Source organism: Engystomops pustulosus, chromosome 3 (genome assembly GCF_040894005.1).
Source record: "Engystomops pustulosus chromosome 3, aEngPut4.maternal, whole genome shotgun sequence".
Taxonomy (NCBI): Eukaryota; Metazoa; Chordata; class Amphibia; order Anura; family Leptodactylidae; genus Engystomops; species Engystomops pustulosus.
In genome coordinates, this window is record NC_092413.1 from 234,024,306 (window position 1) to 234,042,547 (window position 18,242).

At 49.2% G+C, this 18,242-nt stretch overlaps 1 protein-coding gene across 4 annotated transcripts in view; it reads right to left on the reverse strand.

Annotated features, from left to right (window-relative positions):
- Positions 1-18,242, reverse strand: part of LOC140122801 (uncharacterized) — a 61,407-nt gene that overhangs the window by 26,923 nt on the left and 16,242 nt on the right. For all 4 annotated transcript variants that reach the window (XM_072144007.1, XM_072144006.1, XM_072144005.1 and 1 more), the window contains exons 2-4: positions 17,759-17,859; positions 1,304-1,687; positions 1,096-1,219 (exon numbers count right to left, since the gene is read on the reverse strand). In XM_072144007.1, coding sequence (XP_072000108.1) covers positions 1,096-1,219; positions 1,304-1,687; positions 17,759-17,830 — 580 coding nt within the window. In that variant the 5' untranslated portion in view covers positions 17,831-17,859. The remainder of the gene's footprint in view (positions 1-1,095; positions 1,220-1,303; positions 1,688-17,758; positions 17,860-18,242) is intronic.

An 18,242-nucleotide genomic window follows, 5' to 3' on the forward strand; every position in this document is an offset into this window, starting at 1 on the left:
CAAAGATCCGGCAGGGTATGCAGGAAGAGGCAGGCTTATATGCTCTTCCTGAAAAGGGCAGCGCCAATAAACAGCGCGCTGGCCCTTTAAATCTGGAGAAGCCCTAAGAGTCAGCGACACGGCACGGGTGAGCCTGCGACCCGTGATATGGGTCATGGAACCACCCGTGACAACATGTTTTAGATTTGTGCTTTATTACTTGTATTACTGTAGCAAAAATATTGCCCTTTGGGGATAATTAAAGTCTTATTTCAGGAAACCTTAGGAGATGAAGATGATAAGTTTTCAGTCATGGAGCTGAAGGACAATGATCCCCGCCATATCACACAGTCCACTAAAGCTCAGTTTCACAAGACGTCCTGGACGATTGTAGAGTGGCCATATCATTAAATAAAGCACTATAATGCAAGTTCTGGGAATAGAGACAGTGGGCCCCAATGCTGTCACTGCCTACTTACCTCACTTACCCTAAGCAGTAAAGGGCAACTGGGAGACATTCCCTCACTTTGCCAATATAAACAAAGTCACCATAGCTGGGTCAGAACCAAAAGGACATATGTGGTATAAAATCACAAACACAGAGAATAGCCTGGACATGAGCCCAACATCAAAATAATACCAGGAAAAAGACCAGAACAAGATCATCTTGAGTCAGCTGAGACAAATTTGTGATATTAGAAATTTGTGATATTAGAGTCCCAGGCCCAGAAAGTGGTCGGGTCGGAACTCCAGATAAAGTAGAAGAGCAAGGATTGATGTGAGTGGAGGGAGAATCTGTCAATAATAGTGGGTACAACGATTGATGAACTAGAGCACAGCTGCAGGAGAGTGATGGGTGCGGCGAGAATCAATAGAAACACTCAGCACATTCTCAGCCGCACTCCACTGGAATATTATACACTAGGAGCAATGAGCAGAAGGATATGCCTGGATTCAAAACAAAGATCTAGGGACCAGGATTTTCCACCATTTTGTCAGTAACAATGATGTAAAGTGTAGAGATGTGATGTGGGAGCAGTGTACATTACTGTCAATGTCCTACAAAAAACAGTATGAAGCTTCAACTCGTGCTCCAGGGCCAGTGTCCCCTCTTACCGTGTGATGTGTAGGGCCGGGGGTCCTCCATCATGACGTCCTGGTACCGGTCCTTGTGTCCCTCTATATACTCCCGCTCCTCCATGGAGAAATACACAGCCACATCCTGACACCTTATAGGAACCTGACACACACAATGACACAGTCATCACCCGGACCCCTCCAGTGCCGTTACTGGATCATTTCCCAGCATCCCCAGCAGTGTCACCTCTCCAGTCAGCAGCGCAGTCATCTTCATGGTCAGTTCTAGGATCCTCTGCTCATGGATCAGGGAGAGAGGGGGAGGCTCTGGGATGGGGCCCCGGCTCCTGCTCCCTCCTCCTCCTGGCTCTGTGATGGGGCCTCGACTCCTGCTCCCTCCTCCTCCTGGCTCTGTGATGGGGCCCCGGCTCCTGCTCCATTTTCTTCCTCGCCCTGTGATGGGGCCCCAGCTCCTGCTCCCTCCTCCTCCTGGCTCTGTGATGGGGCCCCAGCCCCTGCTCCATTTTCTTCCTCGCTCTGTGATGGGGCCCCGTTTCCATTCTGCAGATTCTTGGAGATGGTTGCTGGGGGCCACACAATCATCTAATGTCCTCTTTACTATGGTGTATTCCTATATATGAAAAGACAATGACATGTTATTAAACATATGATATATAGCTGATGTATGAAGCGAGTGGAATGCGATTTCACCTCTGCACAGTCCATGGCTAAATGGCCACATGGTTGTCCAATCCTTCTACCTTTTTCCATCCATCCATATAGTGATAAGCAAACCCGAACCCACAAATTGGCCCACTATGGCCATGGCTGTGATTGGAGAGGCAGGTCATGTGACCCTGCTGTATAGGAGGCAGGTTTCATATGTCCTGCACCAATCTAAGAGATAGAGAGGGATAGACTGCTGTAGGAGATCATTTTCAGGGCAGGGCAGTAGAGGAGGCTGCTATAGTGAGGGACAGCTAGAAATCTGAAATAATTGACCTTTTTATGGCAGTCTGAAGAATGCATGTGTATAAGCTGCAATAGTGCAGGACTAATAGTGCAGGAATAATATCATCTTCATCCTCATGTGGTCAAAACAAAGTTCGAGTGAGGATTCTGATGTAGACAGGTCAGTCAGGGATAATCAATAATTGCCCTTTTCAGGGCAGTCTGAAGAACTACATGTGTATACTGATAAACCAGTACAAATTTCATCTATATCTTCATACGGTCCTATAGTGCAGTGACAGTACCTGCATTTCTTTGTTCTTACTTTACTGAAATATTCTTTAATTACATCCGTATCAAAATGTACAAAGCCTCAAATTTCTATCATCTTTAAGGCACTTTAACGTCAAAGTCAGCCAATCCCGTCACCGCTGATGAAGAAGTCTCCAGAGTAACAACAGTAGAAATGACTGTGATGACCTTAACCGATCAGTCACATAAAATAACATAATAGTAAATTGGAATTGGTAAAAAGGCTGTTGTAAGTAGAAGGTAAAGTAGTTATCATGGGGTGTGGCCTGACCTGCGAGACAGCTCCGGTGCATTATCCTGATCGCACGCTGATCCCTGGTACAATCTCCAGCTGGAAGCCACACAGCTTAGCCCGGCAGTGTCCGGTATACAGCCTGCACATTTGAGTGCCTTCCCAATTATCTGAGACCCGCAGGAGAGGAGATAAGGACAAGGGGAAGCAGGCGGATCGTGCAACCAAGATTGCACCAACGCACAATCCCAAACTAAAAGGAGAGAAACAAGCATGCCGCGAGGAAGCTCAACGGGTTCGCTCATACTCCTCCACCAGCATAGCCACCAGCCCATGTATACCTTGCAGTTGCAGAGCCTCCTGCCTCCACAGGGACAGATGACCCCAGATAAGGCTACTGCAAATGCTGAGGGCAGCTCTCTTCCCAACTCACCAGGGACAGCTGCAGGAGAGCAGGAGCAGTCAAACCCTGAACCTACACTGCAGAATGTCCTGGCTGCACTCTGCAACTTTAACCTAAATATGAGACCAAGTCCAGGGAGTTATCTGTGGGATCACAGAGGCGAGTACTTGACACAGAAAGAGATTTCATTGAGGGCCCGGCTGGGAGGAAGCTCAGGCCTTATGTAAAGACCATCTAATGGATAGGGCCTCCTACAAGAGGTTCTTTTTGAAACAACAATACTTTGTTGAAGGTGAGGCCTCAGGGGATCTATTACCTACAGTGGTGAGTAGCTTCCAAATTCAATGCTTATGCTCTGCAGAGAGCCAGGAGGTAACGGAGGATACAGGTATCTATGAGTCCTATGGACAGTTATATAGCTCGAAATTGGAAGTATCGTCGGACACTGTGAGGGAGTTTGTGGTAGGAATTAATGTGCCGGTTCTGATGGAGCAGGCCACAGAAAGTTTGGAGGATCCAATAATGCTTTCTGAGCTGGAGGAGGCAGTACAAGCCCTTCCAAATGACAAAGGCCCGTGGGGTGGATGGGTTACCGAGGGAATTAAAAAAAATATATATCAGGACTTCTTGTTGTCCCATTTGCTAAAAGTACTAGAAGAGGCAGTGGAGGAGGGAAAACTTTATGCTTACATGCGCAAGGCCATGGTGGTGGTACTGCCAAAGCCAAGCAAGGACCTGAAGTATCCAGAATCCTTAAGGCGTATTACTTATTGGTCAGGTCACTTATCGTGGGTAGTGCAGGACCTTGTGAATCCGGTCAGTCCAGGTTTGTACCTCCATTAATATACGCAGATTGTACACTGCTGTACAGGTTTCCTCTGGGGAGATCGGGAAAAAGGACGGTCCTCTCAGCCAAAGCTTTTGACAGCGTTGAGTGGGGATTCTTGTGGGCAGTTCTGCACAGAATGGGCTTTGGGCCTAGGTTTGTGGCGCTGATTCAACTTTTATATGCAGAAACTAGGGCGCGTATTAGGGCGAATGGAAGACTATCCCACAGTTTTGTAATGGAGAGGGGGACAAGACAGGGCTGCCCTCTGTCCCCCCATCTCTTCGCACTGGCCATAGAGCCACTGGCTCTATGGCTCCCAATATAGTATAGGATTTAATGTAGCACCGTGAAGGAACGAGGTGAGCTTTAAGCAGATGACCTACTTCTGTTCTTTGGAGAAGTGTATAGCTCCTTGCACCCGGTGATACAGCTCATCAAAGAATACGGTAGACACTCTCGTCTCAAGATGAATTGGGACAAGTCAGACTTACTCCCGATAGATGGACTCTTGACTTGTATTCCCTTAAAGTGGTCGGTGAATTCAAATATCTTGGGGTGGTGGCATTAACAGACCACAAGGACTATATACAGAATAATCTGCTCCCACTGATGGATCGCTTTCAGGTTAAAGTTTTTTCTTTGGGGGCTCATTAAAGGACATCTACCACCAGGATGACAGACCATATGCAAATGAGCCCAAAAAGCTCCCAGATCCATAGGTGTTAATGGAAAACCTCAGGCTCAGGAGAAAGCACTGAAAAAACTCCACAGAGGGAGAGCAGTAACCTGACAGTACAGAGAACGAGATAGTCACACTTCTGGTATGTTTGATATTAGGAGGCCGGATGGGATTCTGGTACTGGATCGGGGGCATTATTGCAGACAGATTATTGAGATGAGAACTTGGAGGATTTTCTGTAAGGGATTAGATTCCCTCGGCTCAGAGTAATAGTTGGGACTATTGATTTCTTTTCTATTTCTCTGGAGAGTCTCCCCGTAGGAAAGTGATGAGGCCTCTGCTTATGGAGACATTTGTTGGGCTGATGGGAAGAAGTGTAGGGTAACGGGACATGAGACTCCATGTATTGGAAAGCGCTGAATTGATGGAAGGGATCTACAGGTCTATTTCTTCATCGTAGAGGGAATCTTTTGTGTACGATTTGGGATAATTTTGGATTTTTGGACTCTACCTGATGATAAACACTGGAGGTAGAAAGTGTTGTACAGATTTGTATAAATAGTTAATTGCACAATTGCGGGATCGCAGATTTCTGAAGCTTCTGATTTTAGAGACGCATGAATGTAGTGAATAGAGCCCGCCCCTGCGTTACCTTCCAGATCGGTTCTTTAGGTTTGTACGTTTATTATTGTGGCTCCAATAACTATTGCATTTTCACATTTTTTTGCTGTCATGGGAAGGATTATCAATAAAGCTTCATCCCAGACACCGTACAGATGATCATTGCATCCAGAAACTTCACCGGAGTTCACAGGGCAGAGAGGTCGCCTGTAACTAGGGGTCCTCTAGGAGTGGGGTGTCCTGAAGCAAGGGGTCGCCTGTAGGTTTTCTGGGGTGCTGCACTTAGGGAGGTGGGGGAACCTTTTCGGGAAGTGGTTATGGGGAGTATTGAATACTGTGAGGGTCAGGCAGATACGAGGTGTTTGAGATGTTCTCCGGAGGGACCAGATTTTTTGCACATTTTTGCACATTATTTAGTCATTAGAGTCTTGGGGCAATTCAGTAGAAGAATCTGTGTTGGGTCTTGTGACTCCTAGTAATGAGGAAGTAAACGCTTTACCAACTTCTAGAGAAAGATAAAAAAAAACACCTGAAAAGGTGTCACGGGCACCACCGCGATCCATACCACGGATCGCGGGTGCACCTGTGTCTCTCTCCGCTGCCCCGCTCCCGCGCACTCACCTCTCCTGGCTCCCGCTCCCGTCCGGACTAGGTCCCGTGCGCGGCCCAGCTCCCTAGGGCGCGCGCGCGGCGGTGTCTCCAGATTTAAAGGGCCAACGCGCAGGTGAGTGGTGCTGGTCATTTCCTGTTTGGTATTTAACCCTATGTCTCCCATCATTCCCTGCCGGATCTTTGTGCCTCATAGCCTTAGAGAAAGCTTCCAAGCGAGTATTCCTGTGTATTCCTGCGTTGCTGTGTATTCCTGCGTTCCTGTGTGTCCCCGCGTTCCTGTGTGTCCCCGCTCCTGAGTCCTGTGTTGCCGTGTTTCCCAAGTTCCTCCGTGTGCCTGTGTTCCCGTTCCCGCCTGCCTGGACCTCCTGTTGCTGAACCCGGACTTGGACTTGACGTTGCATCTCTGCCGCCTGCCCTGACCCTGTGCCTGGACCTGACTACGTGATCGTCATCCGCTGAGGTACCTCGTCCTCGGTTGCCACCGCGGGCTAGTCACACTTGGGAACGTCCTGGTGGTATCCTGCCGCAGCAAGTCCAACCCGCTTTGCGGAGGGCTCTGGTGAATACCAGGTGCAGCTAGGCTCCGGTCCCGGGTGTTGGCTAGTTCCACCTCCCGCGGTGGTCCAGAGGATCCACTGATCCTGACAGTAAGATTCGGCCATGGATCCCGCTGAGGTTTCACTCCCTGATTTAACTGATATCACCACGCTTCTGGCTCGACAGTCCCAGCGGATCAACGTGCAAGGTCAGCTGCTCGACCAGATCACCGCCATGCTGCGACATCTCTGGACTTCTCAGCTGCATCCGCCACAGCAGGCGTCTTCTGCTCCTTCTGTTTGCTTGCCTCCTGCTGAACCCAGGTTGCGACTTTCCTTACCGTCTAAATATGACAGGGATCCCGAACTGTGCAGAGGCTTCATCACCCAGTGCACCCTGCATATTGAATTTATGCCGTCGCAGTTCTTCTCTGAGCGGTCCAAGGTGGCGTTTTTTATCAGTCTTCTGTCTGGGAAGCCCCTGGCATGGGTGACACCCCTCTGGGACAAGAAGAACCCCATTACAACTGACTTCTCTTCCTTCCTCACGGAATTCCGGTCAGTCTTTGAGGAACCAGCCCGTGCATCGTCAGCAGAGACGGCACTGCTGAATCTAACGCAAGGAGACGCTTCTGTGGGTGACTATGCTGTCCGTTTTCGAACCCTGGCTTCTGAATTATCATGGAATGAAGCAGCTTTGATGGCATCTTTTAAAAAGGGACTTTCTGGTCACATTAAGGACGCTCTGTCTGCCCGGGACTTGCCATCTTCACTGAGTGGTCTCATCTCTCTGGCCACTCGGATAGATATTCGTTTTTCCGAACGTTCCGAGGAATTACGTTTGGAACATACCCAACCTCGGGCCCAATGCTCATTTCGATTGGCCCCGGTTTTTCAAAGACCAGCCCAGCTTCCGGTTCTCCCTGCTGCTGAGGAACCCAGACGGGAGGATAAATCCCGGCTCTCCCCGCAAGAACGTTCCTGGCGTCGGCTGGAGAACCTCTGCCTATATTGTGCTTCTCCTGGACATCTTCTCAAGACGTGTCTTATTCGTCCCCAGCGTCCAGGAGGACGTTCTCACCTTGGTTTTATAGGGGAGTCGTCCCTAGGTGAGAGAGAGGCCTCTCCGAGATTGAACATTCCCGTATTGCTCGGCTCTGGTTCTGATGATCTGATCCAGGTTTCTGCGTTCCTGGATTCTGGCTCTACAGCGAATTTTGTGAATGCTGCCCTGGTCTCTCAGCATCACTTCCTGGTGGTTCGTCTAGAAAAGCCATTGTCTATCGCCTCTGTCAGTGGCCAGATTCTCTCCGTACCCATTTGGTTCCGCACTGAACCTCTACTCCTTCAAGTTGGTGCTCTACACAAAGAGAGACTTTCTTTGTTCGTGCTACCCCACTGCACTTCTGCTCTCCTGCTGGGTCTCCCTTGGTTGCAGCATCACGCCCCTGTACTGGACTGGTCCTCCGGGCAAATCCTCCATTGGGGACCGAACTGTGCTTCACGCTGTATGCAGATTCCTCGTCCGCTACCCGTCAGGACTTCGACTCTGTCTCCCAAGTCTTTGGAGGGTCTGCCAGCTTGTTATCGGGACTTTTCTGATGTTTTTTCCAAGAAGCAGGCGGAGATTTTGCCAGGTGCCACTCCTCCCAGAGGTCGTGTCTATCCTCTTTCTGTACCTGAGACTATAGCCATGTCCGACTACATCAGGGAAAATCTGCAGAGGGGTTTCATACGCAAGTCCTCCTCTCCGGCTGGCTCTGACATCTTAGTCTACTCTCCAGACCTTGAGTCCCACCAGGCACACGTACGACAAGTTCTAGGTCGACTTAGGGCCAATCATCTCTACGCCAAGTTAGAGAAATGCCTGTTTCACCAGCACTGCCTTCCTTTCCTCGGTTACATAATTTCCGATAGAGGCCTCCAGATGGATCCCGCGAAGCTGTCTGCAGTTCTTAAGTGGCCACGTCCAGAGGGTCTCCGAGCCATACAGAGATTCCTGGGGTTTGCGAACTATTACCGTCAGTTTATTCCCCATTTCTCCACTCTGGTGTCTCCCATCGTGGTGCTCACCAAGTAGAGTGCCAATCCACGTGGCTGGTCTCCGGCTGCTGAAATGGCCTTATCCAAGTTGAAGTCCGCTTTTGCCTCGGCTCCCGTGCTCACCAGGCCAGATACGAACAAACCCTTTCTTCTGGAGGTGGACGCATCCTCCGTAGGAGCTGGAGTGGTGCACAATCAGATAGGGCCCAAGAGCCAAACTTTGACTTGTGGTTTCTTTTCCAAAACTTTTTCCCCAGCTGAGAAAAATTATTCTATTGGAGACAGAGAATTGTTAGCCATCAAACTTGCTCTTGAGGAATGGCGATATCTTCTGGAGAGAGCTCTCCATCCCGTTTGTGTGTACACTGACCACAAGAATCTACTCTACCTCCAGACAGCCCAGCGCCTGAATCCCAGGCAGGCCCGGTGGTCATTGTTCTTCTCCCGTTTTGACCTGCTGATTCATTTTCGTCCGGAGATGAACCAGTTCCTCGGCACATAATTTCTCCAAACCAGCTTGTTGTTGCAGCTCCGGTGGACCTTCGGCAGCTACCTCCTGGCAAGACGTATGTTAGACCTGCTCTCCGGAAGAGGATTCTGTCTTGGGGACATTCTTCTAGTCTGGCTGGGCACCCTGGGGTGCAACGCTCCGTGGCTCTCATCTCCCGCTACTACTACAGTTTGTTTTTCAAACATATCTTCCAGCTGCATGGCCTTCCGCTTCACATTGTGTCCGATCGAGGAGTCCATTTTGTGTCAAAGTTCTGGCGTTCCTTATGTAACCAGCTGCAGGTCATCCTTGACTTTTCCTCTGCCTACCATCCGCAGTCTAATGGTCAAGTGGAGAGGGTGAACCAGACTTTGGGCTGCTACCTGCGCCACTTCGTCTCAGCCCGTCAAGACAATTGGACTAATCTTCTACCTTGGGCTGAGTTCTCTTACAATTCACTGGACTCGGGATCTACTGGTTCGGCTCCATTCTTTGTGGTCTATGGACGTATTCCTCGCCCTCCTCTCCTGCTGCCTACTCCCTCTGTGGTCCCTGCGGTGGAGAATCTGGTGCAGGATCTCAAGGCTATTTGGGACCAGACCCGCCAGTCTCTTCTACGAGCTACTGACCGTACCAAGACCCAGGCTGATAAGAGACGTCGAGCTCCCCCTGTCTTCTCTCCTGGTGACAAAGTATGGCTATCCTTCAGATACGTCCGGCTTAAGATACCCAGCTACAAACTTGGGCCCCGGTTCCTTGGTCCCTTCGAGGTAATCAAGCGCATCAATCAAGTGGCCTACAAGCTCCGCCTTCCTCCATCAATGCGCATCCCGAACTCCTTCCATGTGTCCCTCCTGAAGCCAGTCGTCTTGAACCGCTTCACCCAGCAATCCCCTCCTCCTGCCCCTGAGGCTGATTCTCCAGATGTATATGAAGTCAAGGAGGTTCTGGACATGAAGTTCGTTAGAGGCAAGCGGTTCTTCCTTGTAGACTGGAAGGGGTTCGGGCCTGAGGAGAGATCCTGGGAGCCTGAAGAGAATATTCTTGATCGGACTCTCCTCCAGAGGTTTCTTGGGACCAAGAAGAAGAGGGGGAGGCCAAGGGGGGGGGTACTGTCACGGGCACCACCGCGATCCATACCACGGATCGCGGGTGCACCGCGTCTCTCTCCGCTGCCCCGGTCCCGCTCCCGTGCACTCACCTCTCCTGGCTCCCGCTCCCGTCCGGACTAGGTCCCGCGCGCGGCCCCGCTCCCCTAGGGCGCGCGTGCGGCAGTGTCTCCAGATTTAAAGGGCCAGCGCGCAGGTGAGTGGTGCTGGTCATTTCCTGTTTGGTATTTAACCCTCCCATGTCTCCCATCATCCCCTGCCAGATCTTTGTGCCTCATAGCCTTAGAGAAAGCTTCTGTTAAAGATATTACACTGGACTCAGACGCCATCTTACATATTGTCGGACATTTTAAAGATTCAGCATTATTTCACATAACTTTGTGTAGTGATAACTAAGTTTGGGTGTTTCCCTCTTCAAACAAAGACTTAGTGCTCACTAGCACCACCTAGTGGAAGGTATCCAGGTGGACATCTGGACATTTGGTTTATGTGAAGTTTCAGTATTTGCATGTAGCCAATAGTATTAGACTCGTTTGTGTGCTTACATCCAATAGTGTTACATTTCCTGGGTGAGAAAACCCAATTATAGTTGTTGCTTTCCTAATTACACGCCTTATGTAAAGTGCCTTATGGTTTTCTATAAATGTCAGTCCCTCAATAAACTTATCAGTCTTGTTTGCTAACTTCCTGCAAGGACAGGTCTTGTCTTTTCTTCAAGTTAGTCAAATTCCAGCGCTGGACACAGACTCATTTAATTTGAAAGTCACCTTACAATGATTAGGGGTTTGAGCCCCAGATATAAATCTATAAGAATTGGCGTCTTCCTGGGTGGCCATACTTTTATGGACATCTAACCATCGAGGTGACCTCCGCAAGAGTCCAGGCGGCCAGTGACCAGAACTGACAATGAGCGCTCGTCGGGGTAAGTCAAGTCTATTTTTGTCTACCTTGACTGTAGTTCTGTTTCACTGGCTGAAAGGGACTGGGTAAGGTCATCTCCTTGTGTGATATTATGTACTTTGCCTTAAATGTCCATATATAATAGTATGTTCACGATGATTTCGGCAAAGGATCACTTGTACGGTGACCCACAGAGACTGGACGTGACAATGTATGTTGTAGAAAAAGGTCTGCAGTGCCCTCTTGTGGATTGTTGATGTAGTTCAGAAAGTTTGTGATGGTGTTGAGATTTTGTTCATGTAAGCGCGGATAGAATCTGGAAGTTTGCAGAGACAAATTCTGGCCAAATTTACGTATCGTTCCTTCGGGATTGATGCGGCCCCGTGATGCGGAAAGGACAGTAGAGACAAGAGGGACACTGACGGGAATTTTACAGTTGAGCGTTATCTCCTTGATTTCTGAAATATTGTGTGAAGGTCTCTAATTTGTACTTACTGATAGTTAGCGGGGTAGTCTGGAGCTGTATGTACGGAGGATATCTATAGCCCTTGAACAAAATCAGGTATTCCACAGATTCCACAAAATGGGTAGTGAGCAAAGTAAGACTGTAGCTGGACACTGCAGACCTAAAAAGGCAACTGACATAGTGTCACACAGGAAAGGTAAAGAGTGGGTAAAAGGAAGTTATGAGGTATTGAAGTTTTTGGGTATGTTAGATGATCCCCTGAGTGTGCAAAGGTGGGAGACAGCACTTGATGTAAATGGTGGCTGGCTCAAAGACAAAAAGTGGCACACCCAGGCAGAAGGTTGTTTTGATGTAAGTAGAGAGTTAATGACAAGGGAAAGTGGATGGGGTTGATTACTGGAGACTTAGACCAGTGACTAAAAGGACGGACCAGGACAGAGGGACAGGAATCCTAGAGAGTGCTCATTAAAAAAAAAAAAAAAATCGTTTGGAATGCAGACCAGCACCCTCTTAGACTCCACCCCCGTATCTGGGGGGTTAGAGAAGATGACTCGCCCTACCATTTTTCAGTGGCGGCCATCTTAAGACAGTATATTATTTTCAAGTCCCTGAAAGTTAATTGCCTATGATTCTACACTGTAGGCTGGTTGTAGGATAGCAGCTGAGTCACCCTTGAGGTGTCCTGGCGGATGTTTGAAATAAATGCCGGCAGGTGAATATTTTCATCAATTTCAAACATTTGCTAAGGGTCTTGAGTGTGCAACGCTGTTTGTTTATTTTGTTTATTTTATTTTTAAACTTATTTGATCTTGACAATTGCAGAAAAATTACTAGAAAAAGTGTTGCAGTCTCTGGTACCTGCTTTCTGGAGTTGAAAGAGTTAATCAGGGGGAGATCTCTGTGCAGCTGGGCTTTGCTTTGTCTTATCTATGTCTGTGAGAAGTGGCCTTGAAGCACACAGAAAGCATCTTTGTTGAGTGGGGGAAACAGAGCTGACAATCTAAAAGACTTAAAGGAATTTGCTTGTGATAAGAATACAAAGAGACCCACTCTAAGAAACGTAGACGGCCCCAACAGGGCGGGACAAGGGGGTGGTAATGGACAAGGATGTCAGCAAGAACAGTCCCCCTCTTCTGAAAGCCCCCCCAAATAGAGTTAGTGCCTTTCATTGTAGAACTCTTCCCTGTTGGCAAATGTTCTCCTCTCTGTGCCCCTACATGAAGATTACCAGGACCTATTTGCCTTTACCAGTGTAGTATTCCAGTATATCTGATGCAGATTCCCACAAGGGGGGTAAAACTCCCCCAGCCAGTACTCCATACTACACGACCCTACAGGGAGTAGACTGGCAGACTAGCCCCTTACTGGATGTTCTCCTTATCAGTATGCAGAGGACCTACTGTTTTTGTTTGCCAGAATGCATTTATTGACCTTATGTGTTTTCTGTTCCAGAAGGGTTGTAAAGTTTCCTGAGACAAACTCCGGTACTGCCAGGAGAAGGTGGTCTTCCTAGGCCACTGCTTCTCAGCCACAGGGAGATACCAGAAAGAAAGCTGGCAGTCCAGAATGTGCCCCTGCCCTGAGGCCCTAAGCCTCTTCACATGTTTCTAGGACTGGCCAGCTCCTGCAGCCTGGGATAAGGTCTGCTGCCTCCAGCCTGATGTTGCCCCTTGATAATTGAATTGCCTCTTCCCCATTTGCCCTTAGTCAGGAGGCAATTGATGCATTCTATAGCCTTAAGGTGGCAAATCCTGTCTGCACCGGCCCTAGGCACATCCCACTGGATCAAACTTATGTTTTATTTTGCAGTATCTAGGCCACGCCACAGGTGTCGAGTCCAGGAATGTGGTGGCCTCCCCAGTGGCCCACTATTAGGCCCGGTTAGACTCAGTCGTGAGGGGAGCCCCTCATGTGTCAGTAGCTGCAGCCAGCAATCTCCTCAGCAAGGCCAGTGAGTTATCCTAAGAGACCCTAGATCACTCAGTTACTGTGCAAACCCCACATACCTTGCACAGTGTCCTCACCCAAGTACAGCCCAAGCATCTGAGCAAAGGCCAGACAGCTCAGACTCCAGTGTGCACTCCTGATGCCCCAGATACACTGATAAGGTGCACAGCTCTGAATCCTTCATTCTGTCCCCAGTATTCCAGGATTCAGAGAGGGGGGGGGGGGGAGAAGGGTGATTAACCCAGATGTTGAGTTTTTTCTCATAGATGGCTCCAGGTCTGCAGGAGAAGACAGACGGTTCTACACTGGATATACAGTGGTCAGTGGTGCACATGAGGTAGTACAAGCAGAACCACTCCCTCCACACAGGTCAGCGCAGGAGGTGAAGTGACGGCACTCAGGGAAGTGCTACAGCTGGTGGAAGGTAAAAGGGCAAACATCTATACTCAAGGTATAGTCCTGGGGTCTAAACATGACTATGAACCCATATGGAAGGCTAGAGATTTCCTCATCTCTGCAGGGAACCCCTTTAAGCATGGCAAGCTGGTTATAGAGCTCATGGATGCTCTCTTACTTCCACAAGAGGTGGGGATAGTAAAAGCACACACAATTTGGTAACTCCAAGAGCCAAGGGCAAGTATGTGGCTGACGGGATGGCGATGGCAGCTGCACAGATGGAGCCCGGAGACTGTCCTGAAGTCTCAGCGGTGAGTTCTGAGCTAAAAGTTTGATCCACAGGTGTTCCAGTCCCTGGTGGCCCGAGAGTCATCAGAAGATAAGGGAGTGTGGAGGAAAGCTGGAGCCCAGATGCCGATGGGACCTGGATGCTGGGAGAGAGGGTGTGCCTGCCCAGAGCCCTGCACCCGACAGTAAGTCAAGTAGCCCACGGACACACACACATCCAAAATGGCCATGCTAGTGCTCATAAACCATAAGTGGTTTGCCCCGGGCATTACTACCCCTGTCACTAGACTAGTGAAAGCCTTTATAGTCTGTGCCCGCCACAACCCGGGTAAGATGGATTTGCGTCTCCTTCCAGCCTTATATACTATGATACCCCACAGAAGGTGACACCCAAGCTGCTGTATCCCTTCCAGAGACTGCAGATGCATTTTATCCAGCTACCAAAAGTGGCACGTAGGAGTACGTGCTTGTGTGCATTGATCTCTTTCCAGGGTGGCCAGAAGCTTCTCCCATGACCAAGGCTACTGCCAGAGCCGCAGCCAAGAAGGTGGTGAGTGAGATTTTTCTGCAGGTTTGGACTTCCAGAGACCATAGAGTCCAGTCGCAGAACCAACTTCACTGGACAGGTAAAGACCTAAAGCCTTGTCCCTCCTGGGTGTAGAACAGGCCCTGCACACCCCTTCCCGAATTAGTTGTGGGTTTGAGAGACTAAACGGCACTCTTAAGTTAGAGATCCGGGAGGCCATGGAAGCAGGGAAACCATGGAGCGAGTGCTTTCCTGCTGCCCACTATACAGTTAGGAAACACCCCCAACAGAAAGATGGGATTGTCCCCCTCTGAAGTATTTTTTGGCTATGCACCCAGACTAGGCCCTTACTAGGAAACAAGGTGGAACATGCCATATAGTTGAGCCAGGCCTTGGAAAAGGTCCGCAAAAGTGTTTCTGATTCCTTTTTCAGATCCAAAAAGAGACCTCAGAATGCATAACCTGAAGCCCGAAGACTACGTGATGGTAAAGACACCAGAGAGAGAGTCTGGAGCCTCGCTATGACGGTCCTTTCCAAGTCCTGCTGATCAGTGCCACGTCTGTGAAGCTAGAGGGAAGTCACCACGCTTCCCACACTTACTGTTGCAAACTTACTGATTCTTCTTGCTAGCTGGTCTCTTCTGACTGACTGTATGCTCAGGGACACCCCAACTATGACTATCACTGGATCTATAGGGGTGACCAGGATGCCCCCAGGGTAGGAGACTTTACCTACGGTTGGTGCAACAAGACAATGACCTTCTAGAACACTGACAGCACAGGTAACCCTGTATTAGCAGTGTCTGATGTGTACAAGATTTGTGGGGATAGGAGAGTCAGGTCAGGCCTAGAGGCTGGGAAGGTGAGTGTACGGTGATAACACTTGTGTATTCCTTCCTCGTGATCCCCAGGGATAAGGTTGATCAGACACATAAGAAAAGGTGGAGAATCCCAAAGGATTCTGGAGGTCTGAGAGAAGCCCCTAGATGACAACTTTTATATAGATACAGTGGGAGCACCAAGGGGGGTCCCAGATGAGTACAAGGCCCACAATCAGATATGTGCAGGTCTAGAGTCCATTATTCCCCAGAGAGCTATGAGTAAAGATGTTGGTTGGGTTATAACTGGTGTTATTGTAATCAACAGAGATTTATGAATTATATCCGAGATGCTTTCCAGACCCACACGGCTTTGGACATGATCCTTACTGAGAAGGGAGGAGTCTGTAAGATGGTGGGAGTGGCTTGTCGCATGTACATCCAGGATGACATCGCCCCCTATGGATCCATTACCCATGCACTTGAAGAGATTGAAGGACTGTCCAGGGAACTCGAGAGAAACTCTGGGGTGGACACTTTGTCCTTCACTTTGTAGTTGGGGGATTGGAAGGGTTTCCTTTAAGTGGGGGGGATATTGGGGATTGTGATTTTGCTCTCGTCACTTATTACGTGTTGTGTGGTCCCCCTCATCAAGTCCACCATGTCCCAGATGGCCGTCCAGGCGGTAAGAACCATGACAGGAGAAGTCCCGGTGTGGAGGATACCGTCTTGTTGAAGAACCAGCCTGTTAATAAACCCATAAACTATGGAAACACAATTATGTAATTTGAGTGTGCAGGCCTGTAACCCCCGAGTGACTGGCTTCCAGGGGATCTGGTGAAGAGTTAACAAGTCCAGCAGGTAAGGGCTTAGCCTACCTGTGGGTACCTGGAGTTTGAGGAGGTCACCCTGGACAAAAGTTACAGGCCATGCAAAGCTCAAAAGGGGGGAAATGTTAAAGATATTACACTGGACTCAGACCCATCTTACGTATTGTCGGATATTTTAAAGACTCAGCATTCATTTCATATAACTTTGTGTAGTGATAACTAAGTTTGGGTGTTTCCCTCTGCACACAAAGGCTTAGTGCTCACTAGCACCACCTAGTGGAAGGTATCCAGGCGAGCACCTGGGAAGTTTCAGTATTTGCATGTAGGAAGAGCCCGACGAGAGGTTCAGGAAGGCGCTTGGTGCAAACAGCAGACGTAGAGATCCAATGGATAAAGGAATCTCTTTTATTATTGTTAAAAATGTTTATCTCATAAAATGAGCATATGCATAACGTATTAAAAATACAGTGCGACGCGTTTCAGCTCTGGACTAGAGCTTTCATCAGGCCAGCGCTGGACACAGACTCATTTAATTTGAAAGTCGCCTTACAATGATTAGGGGTTTGAGCCCCAGATAAAAATCTATAAGACTTCCAAGCGAGTATTCCTGTGTATTCCTGCGTTCCTGTGTGTCCCCGCTCCTGAGTCCTATGTTGCCGTGTTTCCCAAGTTCCTCCGTGTGCCTGTGTTCCCGTTCCCGCCTGCCTGGACCTCCTGTTGCTGACCACAGACTTGGACTTGACGTTGCATCTCTGCCGCCTGCCCTGACCCTGTGCCTGGACCTGACTACGTGATCGTCATCCGCTAAGGTACCTCGACCTCGGCTGCCACCGCGGGCTAGTCACACTTGGGAACGTCCTGGGGCTATCCTGCCGCAGCAAGTCCAACCCGCTTTGCGGCGGGCTCAGGTGCCGCTAGGCTCCGGTCCCGGGTGTTGGCTAGTTCCACCTCCCGCGGTGGTCCAGAGGATCCACTGATCCTGACAAAAGGCCTCAGCTGGTGGCTGGGCTCCCCCAGGAAACGGAAGAACATTCGGGAGTTGGGACAGGACCGGTTCTGGGGATGCAGTTGGGCCGTTCCTAGAGCCAGTAAGACAAATCTTTTTTTTTGGTGGATGACAAGAAGGGAGTTTGGGGGGCGGCAATTTGTTTCTGTTGTATCCTAAATATTTTTATTGTAACTGTTTTGTATTAAGAATCTGCATCAATGGTAAAAACCATTGTAAAAGCATTTTATCATATTGGAGGAGCGCGATATACATAACCCATATTTACTTATACTTTTATTAATACCACGATAGGGGGTATTCAGTATATTGCAGCACCAACCAGTCTCAGCTGCGCCAGTAAACACTTGTCCCATTATGTCTACACAATAGTCTTCACATAGAATATCCCCCAGGACTCTCCGACTCCTCACACACCGGGGTATATGTTCTATTGTCCAGGGTGGACTCTCCCATAGCTCCTCTCACCCTGTAACTCTGCCCTGTCCTATCACAGCCCGGTCTCATCTGTTTCCCTCCAGTCTCCCATGTGTTACTCCATCTCCTTGTAGTCTCTCACGTATTTCTTTCCTTGTGATCCTGCATTTCTCTGCTCCATCAATGGGGTCTGGGCCCGCTCTGTCACTATCGCCTCTGTTAAGGAGTCTTCCCTGATGTCTGACTGGTTACATCCTCCCATAAAGATGATAGAAATGTGGAGGCCATTACCTCTCCGCTCAGCAGGGAGATGATCTCCAGGGCGAGGCTGAATATTCTTCTGGAGATCTCGTCCTTGTCCATCCTTGGTGGTCACTCAGGAGAAGGAGCGTCTGGAGGAGAAGATGAGGAAACTGGATGAGCTGGAGGGTCTAGTACTGCGGGGCCCTCACCCATACAGGGGCCACATCATGAGGCAGCTGCACAGAGAGGATGGGCCCTAAATCATGCAGGGGCCACATTATCTGTGACACTCAGGTCATCACTGTACTGTACCTCACAAAGCTTCCACAAGATATATGAAGATAAAACTCATGCACAAGGTGAGAAGATGACAATGATGATGACAGAAATGTGCAGGAAATATAAAGGAAAGACAAGAAAAGAGCTGATGCCCGGGAGGACTGTGGTGCAGGGATCTGCTGCGTCTAGACAGTGGAGATCTACAGTCTGAGAATGGAGAACAATGGAGGGGAGGGAGAATGTGCAGGCTCCT